This window comes from Heloderma suspectum, chromosome 3 (assembly GCF_057233095.1).
Source record: "Heloderma suspectum isolate Gila_16-S chromosome 3, 16-S_ref, whole genome shotgun sequence".
In the NCBI taxonomy this organism is placed as follows: Eukaryota; Metazoa; Chordata; class Lepidosauria; order Squamata; family Helodermatidae; genus Heloderma; species Heloderma suspectum.
The window spans coordinates 128,672,055-128,684,883 of NC_139460.1; the positions used below are offsets into that span (position 1 = coordinate 128,672,055).

A 12,829-nucleotide genomic window follows, 5' to 3' on the forward strand; every position below is an offset into this window, starting at 1 on the left:
TTTAATACATACACTCAAGGCGTAGTGGTGTAGTCCAAAACATTTGGAGGGTTCCAGTTGGGGAAGGCTGCCTTCCTCCTACCACATCAATGGTGTAGTGGAGCCAGCGCTCACCAGGGCGGGGGGGGGGGCAGCACTGGCACTCTTTTATTAGTAGGGACACAGTTATCATCTGCCACCCCACCACCCCTCAGAATCCAATCTTCCCTCTGAGCTTAGCTGCAATTCTCAGGGTAGCTGGGGCAGAGATGAATTCTACCCACAACAATATAGTGCTCCCTGTTCCAATGCAAAGTATTTTGGGGCGTCTTCATTGGGCAATTACGACCCATCAGCTTTACAAAAGACCTGTTGCTGGTGGAGATAAAACTACTAAAACTGGTTTGTTGATGTGGATCAACACAACTGCCTGCAATTCTGGACTCTCCTTGGGGTTGTGGCTATGGAGAAGTGTCATGATGAACACCGGCACTTCAAGTTTTACCACTACTAAGCACTGGTATGACGGGGAGGGGTGGAATACAGTTTTCTCCTCCTGTTACTCATTTATAAGGGATTTTGTCCTTGGTCATGATGAAAGAAGAGATAATTGTTTCCAAGCAGTCATCATGACTTAACATGAATTAATTAAAATGCAACTTTGGGGACTTTACTGTCCCCAGAGTGAATGCATTTCCATTGAGACAGATTCTACAAGTTTTAAGGATTTGCTTTTAATGAGAATTCTGCTCAGATTGCTAAAAACCTTAAAAGCAGATCACTCAAAATAATAAATGAATGATACACTATTTGGTTCAAGTGGAGATTTCAAAGCAGAGACTGGCAGATAGCATTTTCCTTGACATTCTAATCATGCAGGCAATTGTATTTTCCTTCCTGCCCTTCAAGTCTTTTGCTTTGTGAAATAACACAGACCAACTCTCAAACTGTTTGCTTTTTTGCTTGTTGCAGGCATTGTATCCCTGATCTCGCTGGCCATTCTGTCTTATGAACGTTACAGCACCCTCAGCCTTGCAAAGAAACATGGCTCTGACTATCAGAAGGCTCTGCTAGGAGTTGGTGGCTCCTGGCTCTATTCTCTGATTTGGACAGTTCCACCGCTTATTGGCTGGAGCAGCTATGGGCTTGAGGGGGCAGGTACCAGCTGTTCAGTCCGATGGACCTCTGAATCACCAGAGTCAGTGTCCTATATCATCTGCCTCTTCATATTCTGCTTAGTCATCCCAGTAGTGGTCATGATATGCTGCTATGCACGCCTCTTTTATGCTGTCAAACAGGTAAGTGTATCTTAGGCTAAATCAGCTATTTATGCTATTGCTGGGAAAAGCTGGGTTTCAGATCCTTGTCCTCTGTTATGCATATGTTTAAAATGAATTATGGTGGGCTTTCAAAGAGGATAGTTTTCTCTCCTTTCATTCTAAGGTAGCCTTCCCCAGCTGGTACCCTCCAAATATTTTGGATTTCAATTCCCATCAGCCCCAGACAGCATAGCCAAATGTCAGTAATATTGGGTATTGTAGTCCAAAAGACCTGGAGGTATCACGTTGGGGAACACTGTTCTAAGGTCTTAATCCTGTGCACTTCTGACTTGAGAGTAAGTCCCACTCTACATAGTGACCTTTCCTTTTATTTCATGGGTGGGGAACCTGTGGCCCTCCTGATTTTGGACTACAGTTCCCATGATTTCTGACCATTTGCCATGTGGTCTAGGGCTGAGGGGAGTTGGAGTGCAACAGGTTCCCTATCCCCTGCATTATATATTTCTTACACTTATAGTCTTCCCTCTTCCAAAGAACAGAGTACTTTCCATATTGTTCTCTGGCAGTCTCTGATGCTGGAAGCATCCAGGGCCAGACCTGCTTCGTTTCAGCAGCACAGACTATTCTCTGGGTTTACTTTTTCTGAGTAAATATGCAGGGGGTCAAGCTATATATTTTAACTGAATATATCTAACTTTTCTAAGAAGAAGCACTGGATGATTTGATGTAATACCATATCTCCTTGGTATAGCCCATACAGTGAAATGAACCACTTGGCACCTTCATAAAGTTACAGAACCGGTATCTTTTTGAGAGTTCAATGACCTACTAATTATTTTTATTTATTACGTTTCTGTACCACCTGGAGCTGAAACTGTACTAAGAACTTATTGTTTAAAAAAAAATGCTTGGGAGTGAACATTCTATTGTTTTTCTTTTCTTTTCTGTACCAACAGCAACTAAATTTGAATGCATCAGATCATGCTATAGTAATAGTTCCTTCATACTATTACACTTTATTCCGATGGCAGACAGACACTGGTGGATTTCAGCCATTTGTTTGTATAATTACCATATTTACTTACCTTGTGAGTCAGGAGTGGGCAATTTGTTGCCCTCCAGCTTTTTTGATCTACAGTTCCTATCATACCTCAGTTGGCTACGCTGGCAAGGGCTGATGGGAGTTGTAGGCCAAAACACCCCGAGGGCCACAAGTTTCCCATGACTGTTGTAAGTAGGAGCACATTGTCTGAGTCTGTATAGAGACACCAGAAAATATTTCTTATTTACGTTATTTAAAACCCATGTAGAACAATTTTTCTAAATAGCTCAAACTATTTGTAAAAGGCCACACCAACTATTATAAACAAATAAAACAATACAAATAAAATCATAAAAATAAAATAAACTACAAATAATACAATATTACACAAAAAGGCCAAGATCAACCAAATGCCATCTGAAAAAGGAAAGACTTTGCCTTTCTGAAACTCTGTCAAGGATGGAGATTTCCTAACTTTTCAAGAAGGTATCAGAGTTCTTGAGTTAGGACCTTAAAGATCCTGCTTCTACTCATTACTATCCTAACCTGACCAGTGCCTGCTGACTAGAATTCCACACTGCTGGTGAGCTCATATGGGGAGAGGAAATCTTTAAGAGATGAAGGTCCCAAGCTGTGATGAACTGATAATGGAATCAGTCAAGTTTTGAGTATTTTTGTGGATCTGATGAATTGGCTTAATGTTTGTGCCTAATTTGTTTGTGGTAATTAATTTATTCTGTCAGTAGAAAGTGACTTTAGAGCTGAATTAAGGATTGTTTCACAAACTGAATGATAGACTTCCCTGAAAAACAAACTGATTTATTAGGATCATATTAGTCTCTATAGCCTAATAATTAATAATTGAAATGTATGTCTAACAGCAGAGTTAATTATAAAGGAACTGAATTATATTGAATGAAGAAGTTAATTAGTGACTTAATTGTTGATGTAATTTTGAATACCTTGAAACAGCATCTAACTGATATGTTTTAAGGAGAATTGAATTATGGATTTATTTTTACTAATTTTAGTATTAATTGCTGTATTAGATTCATAGAAACAAAAAACCAAATATATTAAGAGATACTGTGTGTATGGATGAGCAGCAAACTGGAAAAATAAGCTCGAAAAGAGATGAGAGACTTGATAAAGAGGAGTAATATTCAGGGAAAGGAATATGAATTGGAAAATTAGCTTCAGGAAAGAGACAAAGCAAAGCAATGAGTTGGTGGACACATTTGGAGTTTTGAGAGAGTGTCACCGGTGCTCTCACAAAATGGTTGTCATGTGGGGGGGACTTCCCATTCATAAAAAGGCTGCCATGATGGTTATGGCCAGTCACAAAATTACCATCTGCCAGAAGGCAAACTGGTGAGGCTAAAAGAAAAGTAACCTTTCCAAGAGCAAGGCAGAGGTGGGGGTCTGAGCTCCAAAACACAAAACTACTCTTTTGAACCCACAGTTTTCTGTTCTAATGCTCATTCAACAGAAGCCAAACTGGTGAGGCACAGGGCCAAACTAGAAATTCTTTAAATCATGCATAGCAGAGCTTTTAAGCTTTCTGCCCTCTTGTTTTCATGTTGAAATCTCCCCCCCCCCGGGGGGGGTGTTAAAAAAAGAGAAAAAATGTTTTCATAGATTCTAATGGGGATGGCTTTTCTTTCTTTAACACTGTGGGGGGTGAGTGTGTGTGGAATTTTGGCACAAAAAAGGAAGGGGGGAACGCTTAAGTGCCCCCCTCCTGAATCACCATGGTCCCAGTCTGAATCAGGCCCATGAGCATTTACTTAGAGGTAAGTAAGCCAGTCAGTAAACCATTCTGTGTGACTGGCAGAAAGTGTAGTTTGCTCCACCAAGACAAGTAGTCTGGCCAAAAAACTGAGTTCAAGGCCATGGTGGGATCTGAGCCACAAATGCCAAATCACACATTTGTCCCTCAAGGGACAGAACAAAAAATACATTTACAGGTTGCAAACTGGTGATGCTGAGAGGAACACAAACAGAGAGGTAAAACACCCACCCGCATCCACACCAAAAAACAAAACAAAGGCAAAGCACCCACATAAAAACAACACACATAAAACCTAGGGTAAACCACATCCAAACAAATCAGCCAGCTAACACACACACACAGAGGCAAAACACATCTGGCAGAGCACCCCGTCTCTCCACCCCCTAGGATGCTGTCTGCCCACCTTCTCTAGGCTGCTTCAGACACCCCCTACCACCCCAGCTTGCCTTTTTCTTTTGTTCTGGGCCATTTTTCTTTTCTGAGAATGCCTCAGAGGCATTTATCTTGGAAATAAAGATGGTGTTAGAAGGCTCCTTCACACCAAGCTTTTATCCTGCGATTGAGATTGCTCCTTCATGGAAGTTTGTGGGCTCTTTACATGACACCGTTAACCTCCAAGGCGTCTCCTACACTAAATGCCGTTTGTCTCATTTTTAAATAGATCACAGATAATGAGCTATCAAATTCACAGGTTCCTCTGTGAAAAGAGTAAAAGTGGCAAGAAGAGAAGCGAGGTCAATGGAAGTCTCAGATACGAAGGAGGGGGAAGGGGGTGGGGGAGAAGGAAGCATGTGAAAAAGGGAGTCGCTGTGATCCTGCATTTAAAACAGAAGCAGAAAGCCCCGTTTTAAATGTAGGATTTTAGGCTGGTGTAGAGATGCCCAGAGTCTGGTTCTTCACTTTGTAGTATGACAACCTCTTAGTTAAAAAATAAAATAAAATCTAATAATAATAATAATAATGATTAATGATGATGATACAGGTTAGGGGCCCAGTGGGCCCACAGACACAACATTGAAAATGCCAGCAATAAAGGGAAGGATTAGTTCACTAAGTTAGGGCACAATCCTATCCTGATGCTTGTAAGCTTCCAAACCTGGAGGCTTATGGCCATCCAATGCAAAGCAGGCGGAACAACAGAGGTGATCACCTCCGTGCTCCTCCCACTCTGTATTTTTTCTAGATGGGCTTTTTCATCTATCTAGCTGAGGTACTGTGGAGGGAGAGGGAAGGAGGCTGGAGAGGCCTGGAGATACTTTGTAAGCTTGTCTCTCCAGCCCCCTCCCCTCCCTTCCCACGGAAACGTCCCCTTTCCGAGGTTGCTTTTGAAACTTCGGAGAGGTGCTTGGTGCAATTCTTTTCATGCTGGCTGCAAGGGAGAGGGGGTGAGGAGTGCGGATTCCTGGATCCAAGTGCTGTCTCCAACCTCGGATGCAGGAATCCGAAATATCCTATGGCCCCCCAGATGCCTATGGGCCCATAGAATTGCTCCCTTAAATGATTAAAGGGTATGAAACATTACAACAGACAGAGTTCAAACTACAAGCTATAGACGAAAAGTGTGAAAAGTTGACAAAGGAGGAAAAAACACAAAACCAATGCCTGAAAGGATGATGGAATTGTGACATTAAGCGCAAGGATAAAGGAACTGGGTTATGAATAAGAAAATACTTATTAAATTGAGGGGACTACCAAAGGAAGCAGAAAAACAGAACTTGGATATTTTGAATATCTTCTTTAATTATTTTTGAACTTGAAGGAAGGTTGTGCAGTTGATATTGAGTTGGGAAATTAATAAAAGTGAAAGCTAGCAAGAGACATTTTTGTGAAGTTCATCAGTGTTTGAGTGAAGGAAGCAATTTTAAAGAAAAGTGAGAAATGGAACCCTTTAGTAATTACCAGGTTAACGGGTTTTAAAATCTGGCCTGCCTAGACCTTCCAGCTCTCTTCTCCTCACATGGTGAGAACATCATCTAAAATGAAATTAGATGTTTTGAGGGTATGAATGAAGGGACAGACTGCAGCTTCTGCAGTCAAAAAGAAAAGAGAAATAAGTATAATTCAGAATGAAAAATGTCATATTGCTGTGGAAAGTTGTAAGACAGAAATTGGATATATTTATACCAAATGTGGTCTGAAAAGAGTTTTAACATAAGATGTGGAAGCATACAGAAAATTTCAGTGATGTGGGTATAACTGTAGCAGGCAATTGTAGCAGGCAACTGGTAGATGTCTGATGACATTTTAATCCAGCAGTTAGGGGACTGTACATCTTATTCACAACCATGTGATACATGTTTAAGAATTATTACTTTGTTGTATCACTGTTTATTTCTAAGACCATAAAATGGACATATATTAAACCATACATTTATGTAGATGATGTCCTGGTCCATTAAAAAGTAACTGACTGGTTCACCTCAAAAATTTAGCTATTGGCATTTAAATGGTTTCTGCTGAAAGACTCAGTGTTGAAAGATTTATTTATTACATTTCTCTATTGCCCAACAGCTGAGGTTCCTTGTGTAGTTCACAACAATTAAACCCATAAAATTTTATCATGACAGTCATAAATATATTTCAGTCTAAACACCTGTGATATGTTCAAAGAATATATGGAAGGTACAAAAGGCAGTTGTGTGAGGGTATTTTTTGGAGCTTGACTCATATCTGAAGAAGCAAAGAAATATGTAGTGAGTTTAATTGTTGGTGTCTTATAAATTGAACAATTACACAATTTAACAGGGTGGCAAATAGTTTATAATAAACTGACAAATTTAAGACAATAACATATGATAAATATCGTTGAGATAGAAAGGTCATTCAGTAAGATGAAGTAGAGGAAGTTGAGTTATACTTGGAAATAAACCATGTAGATGTCTAGTTTGCTTGGGAAGGGGAATTGGGAGAAGAAGGCTTGATAAACCAGGAGATACCAAAATCCCTGGCCATTGGTAAGAGTTCTAGTTCAACAGCATCTGGAGATAGGAGAACCCAGGAAGGACGGATTGATAAATCAGAAGTTCTGTGCAAGGCTCTTAGCTGGTTCATTATCTAATCTTACACACACACACTTACTACTGGGTTGGATCAAGAGTTGCACAGAGTGGAATTCCATGAACTGGATGATCCCCTTGGAGAAAGGGGATGGGGAAGCTGCGTCCTGATTCCCTCCGCCAACAGGAGCTGCCCTGAGAACTCTGCATCCAACCTACTGTATTTGCTAATGAAGCTCATTCATTTCTTTTGTTAAACTTAAATAAGCTGGAGAAGGAGATCTGCTTCAATTCTTTTCCTCAAGAGATACTGAAGTTCCGTTCAAGCTTTAATTTTAAACTTTAATCCTTTCAAGCAAGGATTACCAGGAAAATCAGGCTTAAGAAATTAGGCAAAAGAATTACTCCTGGGTTAGTGTATTAAACACCTGAGTTAATTAATTATCCCAGGTGTTTCTTCTGAACAAACATGCATAGGATCAGGCTATTAGATTTCTTGGAACATGACAGTTTAAGGAAGGCTGTTCAGATATAAGCAACCTTTGAACATTGTGGTGCATATCCAATAACAGCAATGTTGCCAGACTGTGTTTATGTGCTGCTTTCAAGTCATTTGTTGGATCCAGCATTCAAACAGATTGTGAACCAGTGGCCCTAATTATTCAGATATAAATTTTTAATCTAACAATCTGTTTGTTTATATCTAAACTTTTATAAATATTTCAGTCAAACAGATATACATAACTATAATAATAAAAGTTGAAGTGTGTCTGTCTGTCTGTCTTGGTCATAGTGCCAAGACCATGAAAAAGTAATTTAAACATGTCAGTTAGGGATGTCTGAAAATTTCATTTCAGTCCACAAATCAGCTGAACCTGCCCCGTTCACAATCCTGAACGCAAACATGAATGGGAGCGTAGTTTTTGAAAAAATGTTTACAGATTCCTGAATTTGAAATTGTGTTAGAAAAATGTGCCTTTCTGGGAAAATGTGTACTTTGAAATGCACATTAAAAATGCATTTTTACACTTTATTCAATGGGGGGAGGGAGTGCACACTTCTGAAAAACACACAGAGAAATTAGCACTTCCCATTTGAAATGTGCACTCATCCTGCTCAAATGAACTGAAAACAGGTCACAAATGAAAACAAGACTGAGCTGAACTGAGCTTCGAAGTGAAGTTCAGAGAATTTTGGCAGGTTCAAACATCCTAGTAGGGAGTGTCAGTGTATTTGACACTACAATACCATATTCAGTCAGTAGATGGGAGATGCCCCTAACCAGTCCATAGCTTTGCAGACAGCTATGTAACTTTGCTTGAAGGCTTCATTATATCAAACTAAGGTTTATTCCAACCTATGCAAAGCCAGGTCCATTGGTTAGTAACAAAAAACTTCTAATTCTAAACTAATTGTTAGTTAGAGTGCACTCATATATAATGAACTCAGGTTCCTACAAACAGTAGGTGTAAATAGCTCTATATATTTGGGGAGGTCTTATAAGGAAACTTGTTCACTCGAGATTCAGTAAATACAGCCCATGTTGTAGTTAACTAATGAATGAAACTGAAAATTGCAATATCATCAATTACTTTGATTTGGTTCCTTAGCTGACAAGTAAGTCCCAGATTTTCCCCCCATAAACTTTAGGTGTAGTACCTTTGGAATCTTGCTTTATATACAGTTGAACTGGGTGAATTGAACATACTTAAAATTTTAGATTTAAATGCTGTCCTATCCTGAACATTCAGGACAAGGTAAATGTATTTAAATATAAAATATCTAACAATATTACTTAAAACAGAATTTTAGGGTAGTATTCTATTGTGCCCATTGTCAGAAAGGAACTCTGCTGACCTGTCCCGATCTGGAAATGAGCATTTCTGTTCATTCCTAGGATTATTTTTAAAAGCACAAAAATAGTTGCTTCTGTAAGCATAACAGAACCAGCAAAAGTGGAATGGCCCTGTTGGATACTGCCCTAGGTGTAAACAGACACTAAGACTGAGGCTCAAGATTTTTCTGAAATGGGTCTCAGGGTGCAGTCCTATTCACACTTACCTTGGATTAACCTTGCTGAACGAAATATAACTTACTTCTGAGTAGTCATGCAGAGGATAGCACTGTCAGACTTGCGTCAGACTACAATATATATTTAAGAATGTTGCTAGGGAAAACGTAATGCAGGAAATTGCCCTCTGATTTAGAGACATGTGTGAAAGCAAATTGCCATTCTGTTCTATTACATGATTGTTAACTTTTAATTGTAAAACATGTTCCAGCGTGAAGCTGACAAGATACATTCAAATCCATAGACACTTGGATTTATACCAGTGAAGACTGGAAGATTTTCAATTTAATGCTGGAAGTCACAGAAAATATTTTGCATAATCAAGCAAAGCAAACAAAACCTATAGACACTCATCTGTATTTTAGGCTATAATTATATCCAGACATCACCATAATATTTTGTAGCTTATTAATGTTTGCTCAGGGGTGTACACTAATAAGAAAAGTAGAAGCATCTCCAGCCATGCATGCTGTGGAGCCATTAAGCATGGCAGCTTACAGAGGCAGGGTATTTCCTTACCAAGGGAGGTCTGCCCCATGTCTGAATCTGAGAAGTGCATCTCAGAACCCTCCACAGTGCACGAGAGTACCTGTTGGCTATTCTACTACATTTACAGAAGCAGGAGGCTTCAAAGTTGTGTTAGAGCCAACACTTGAGGAATAGGACATGGCCCCTTTAAGCACGAACAATTCCTTAGAGGGGGCAGGACGTGAAATGCTAGCCTGACTGGAGAACTGTGTGAGCTGATTTCAGAGCATTGGTAGAGCAACATTCCAAGTTTGCTGCTCTAGGTTCCTTCTATCCAGCCATATGGTCTTTATCTCCAATGAACTAACCTGTACTCCTGTTGAATCTAGCCAGTTCCCAGCCTGGAAGAGGATGCTTACTCACCACCTATCTTGGAAATGCTCCAGTGGCCTTTGAAGAAAGAAAGTGATGAACAGCAAGAAGGACAATCCATTTACCTACCTCCACTCCCTGCAGTAATGCTGCCATATGTAGAAGGTTTTTTGTGCCATATGGAGAAAATTTTGCTGATTTTCTGAAGATCTGTTTACTTTGTTAAAAGTTGTGTGCTCCCAATGTTCAGTGGTAGAATCCAAATGCATTATAGTATTTCTCCTCCTCCTCCTCCTCTTCCTCTTCTTTTTAAAAAATTGATGAACAGCAGCTAAGCTTCCTTATGCAGGAAGCTCTCTCTCCCCTCCTCCCTCCCCCCAAATACACACACATCAACTCCGGGCTGGATATTGTTTTGTGTTTTTGGAATTGGAAGCTGGTGGACTATCATGCAAAGGATAAAATTTGGATTGGGCATGCATTTATTGATTGTCTGGATAAGCCTTCCATTTTTATACTGTAGTGGGATTGAAATCTCCTTGATTTCAATAAGACTTTTTCTCAGTCCAAGACCCAAGGGTCCAATCTTAGTAAGGTGCTAAGTACTTGAGCAATCAGGATCAGCCTTTGCATGAGAATTTTAAAATTAGGACTATGAGTCATGCTACAAGATAATGTATTGGATTCCAGGAGCTGACTCCTAGAAGATTCCTGTCACAGCAAAAGCTATTACCCGGATGGCTTCAAGGATTAAATATTTGCCCAGTAGAACCATACACTATTCATAAAGTACTTTAACATTTCAAAGATGAGATTGTAGGACATTAGGATCTGCTGCAATCAGACTGAACCTGCTTTTGTTCATGTAGTTTGCAACTTGCACATGTCTCTCTCTCGCTCTCGCTCTCTTTAAAAATCCATACAGTAAAGAGCATTTGTCTAAATGCTTCCAGGAGATTATAGCTTTTATGTCAAATCTTTCCTAAAGTGAAATCTTATCCATTTATTACAAGATCATGTATTACTTATGGAGTCCTGTCAACAATATCAACATTCTTAATAATCAGAGTTTGTGGTGGACTCAAGGAGGCTTGGACAGTTAATAAGGGGAAGTACAAAGTACTTCTGGGTCTGCCCAGCAGAGTATTTCATTAGGCCAGAGGCATAGAACCATTTGCCAGTACCATTCTGATCACAGTAAGTGAGAAGGTGGGGTGATACTCTAGGGTAAAGGTTTGGAATGGAATTTAAAAGAATAAAATAAACCAAATTTGCTTCATTTTACCTTTGTTTCAATTATATTTGTTTCATTTTATCTTCATTTTAATCACCTTAGGGCGCAGTCCTTTGAACTCGGAGGTGACCACCTATCCAATGCAGGGCAGGAGCAGCATGGAGGGGATCTCCCCCTCTGTGCTTCAGCCACCCTGCATTCGCAGCTAGACAGCTGATTTCAGCTGTCTTGCCATGGGAAGTCAGAGCGGGGTGGGGGCTGTTGCTGGATGATGCATAGGAAGCGTCAGAAAGGCACTTCCGCCCTCCCCACCCCGGCCTGCCCCCAGGAACCCCCCATGTTTGCTGCTCCGTGCTGCTCTTACGAGCATGGAGCATGGTCCTGATCCGTGCTGCCTATGAGGCAGCATGAGTGGAGTTCGGTTCTCAGGGAACCGACCTATCCTATGGCCGTCTAGCTGCTGACTAGCAGCCATGGGAGAGCGCCCTTACTTTTTCTTCTACCCTTGTTTTAATTTTTCTCTTGATTTCAGTGAACACCCACACTGTCTTCTACTGCCTGTAGCATGGCTGTTTTGTATCCAACAGCATCATCATGCCTGCCAAATTTCAGACTCATAGGACAAAATGCAGGTGAAACCAAAAATGAATCTAAAAAATGAAAACAAATGTGTCAACATTTGTCTTTCACATTCATTTTTCTGTGTTTTTTTTCATTTGTTCTACATTAAAAAGAATATAAAACAAATGAGGATGCATTCATTTTACTTTTCATTTGTTTTAAAACTAATGCACTCCCCTATGGGAAAGGAAATGAAGTAGCTCCATATTCTCTACAAGCTTGGTTTCCTTGTGTGAAGCAACATGCAATTCCACAAGAAATGAAAAGTGTCAGACAGCTTTCCCTGCTTCTTTTTTAGTTGGCTTGGAGGTTCTCATTGTTAAATTTGGGCCTGCTTCAGGGACTAGTCACATGGTCATTTCAGAACCTGCCTTTTGGAAAATCCTCACTAATATTGACTCCCAGGAAGAGAAAACATGCATGGGATATGGCTCTTGGCATAGAATTGATATTTTGCTTTTTGAGATTTGTAGAGGGTTTTCAAAAGCCAAATCTTGCATGTACAGGTTGATGTACACAACTAACTTGGTAAGCAAACCTGAAGAGGTGATGTGAGCAGCAGCGTTTATAATTTTGGGATAGCCATGAAATGTGGGTTGATTTGGAGTGTGTAGAACAGTAGACAGACAAGGCAGAGTCAGGATTGGAAACACCATACAGCAGTGATAGACAGAAGGTAGCTCTGGATCTACTGGTTTACCTCTGGGTGCTATGCAATAGATCAGGAAGGATTTCTGGCCTCTAAATGTTTAACAATAGCAGCAACAAAATGACACCACCCATCTGAAATTATACTACTGAAATTAAGAAAGCTTGGGATGGAGTGGCTTTTATGTGAAAAGATTGTGAGTTCAGTTCAGTTCTATTTATTTATTACAGCTATCTATATCCCACCATTCAGGATACAAATCCTTCCAAGGCAGCTTACAAATATGATAAAGTTACATTAATTTCATTCATTTATTTATTTTATT

The 12,829-nt window shown here is 40.0% G+C and overlaps 1 protein-coding gene across 1 annotated transcript in view; it reads left to right on the forward strand.

The window, feature by feature from the left end:
* Nucleotides 1-12,829, forward strand: part of LOC146350217 (parapinopsin-like) — an 89,974-nt gene that overhangs the window by 23,372 nt on the left and 53,773 nt on the right. The window contains exon 3 of the mRNA XM_084841793.1: nucleotides 952-1,277. Coding sequence (XP_084697919.1) covers nucleotides 952-1,277 — 326 coding nt within the window. The remainder of the gene's footprint in view (nucleotides 1-951; nucleotides 1,278-12,829) is intronic.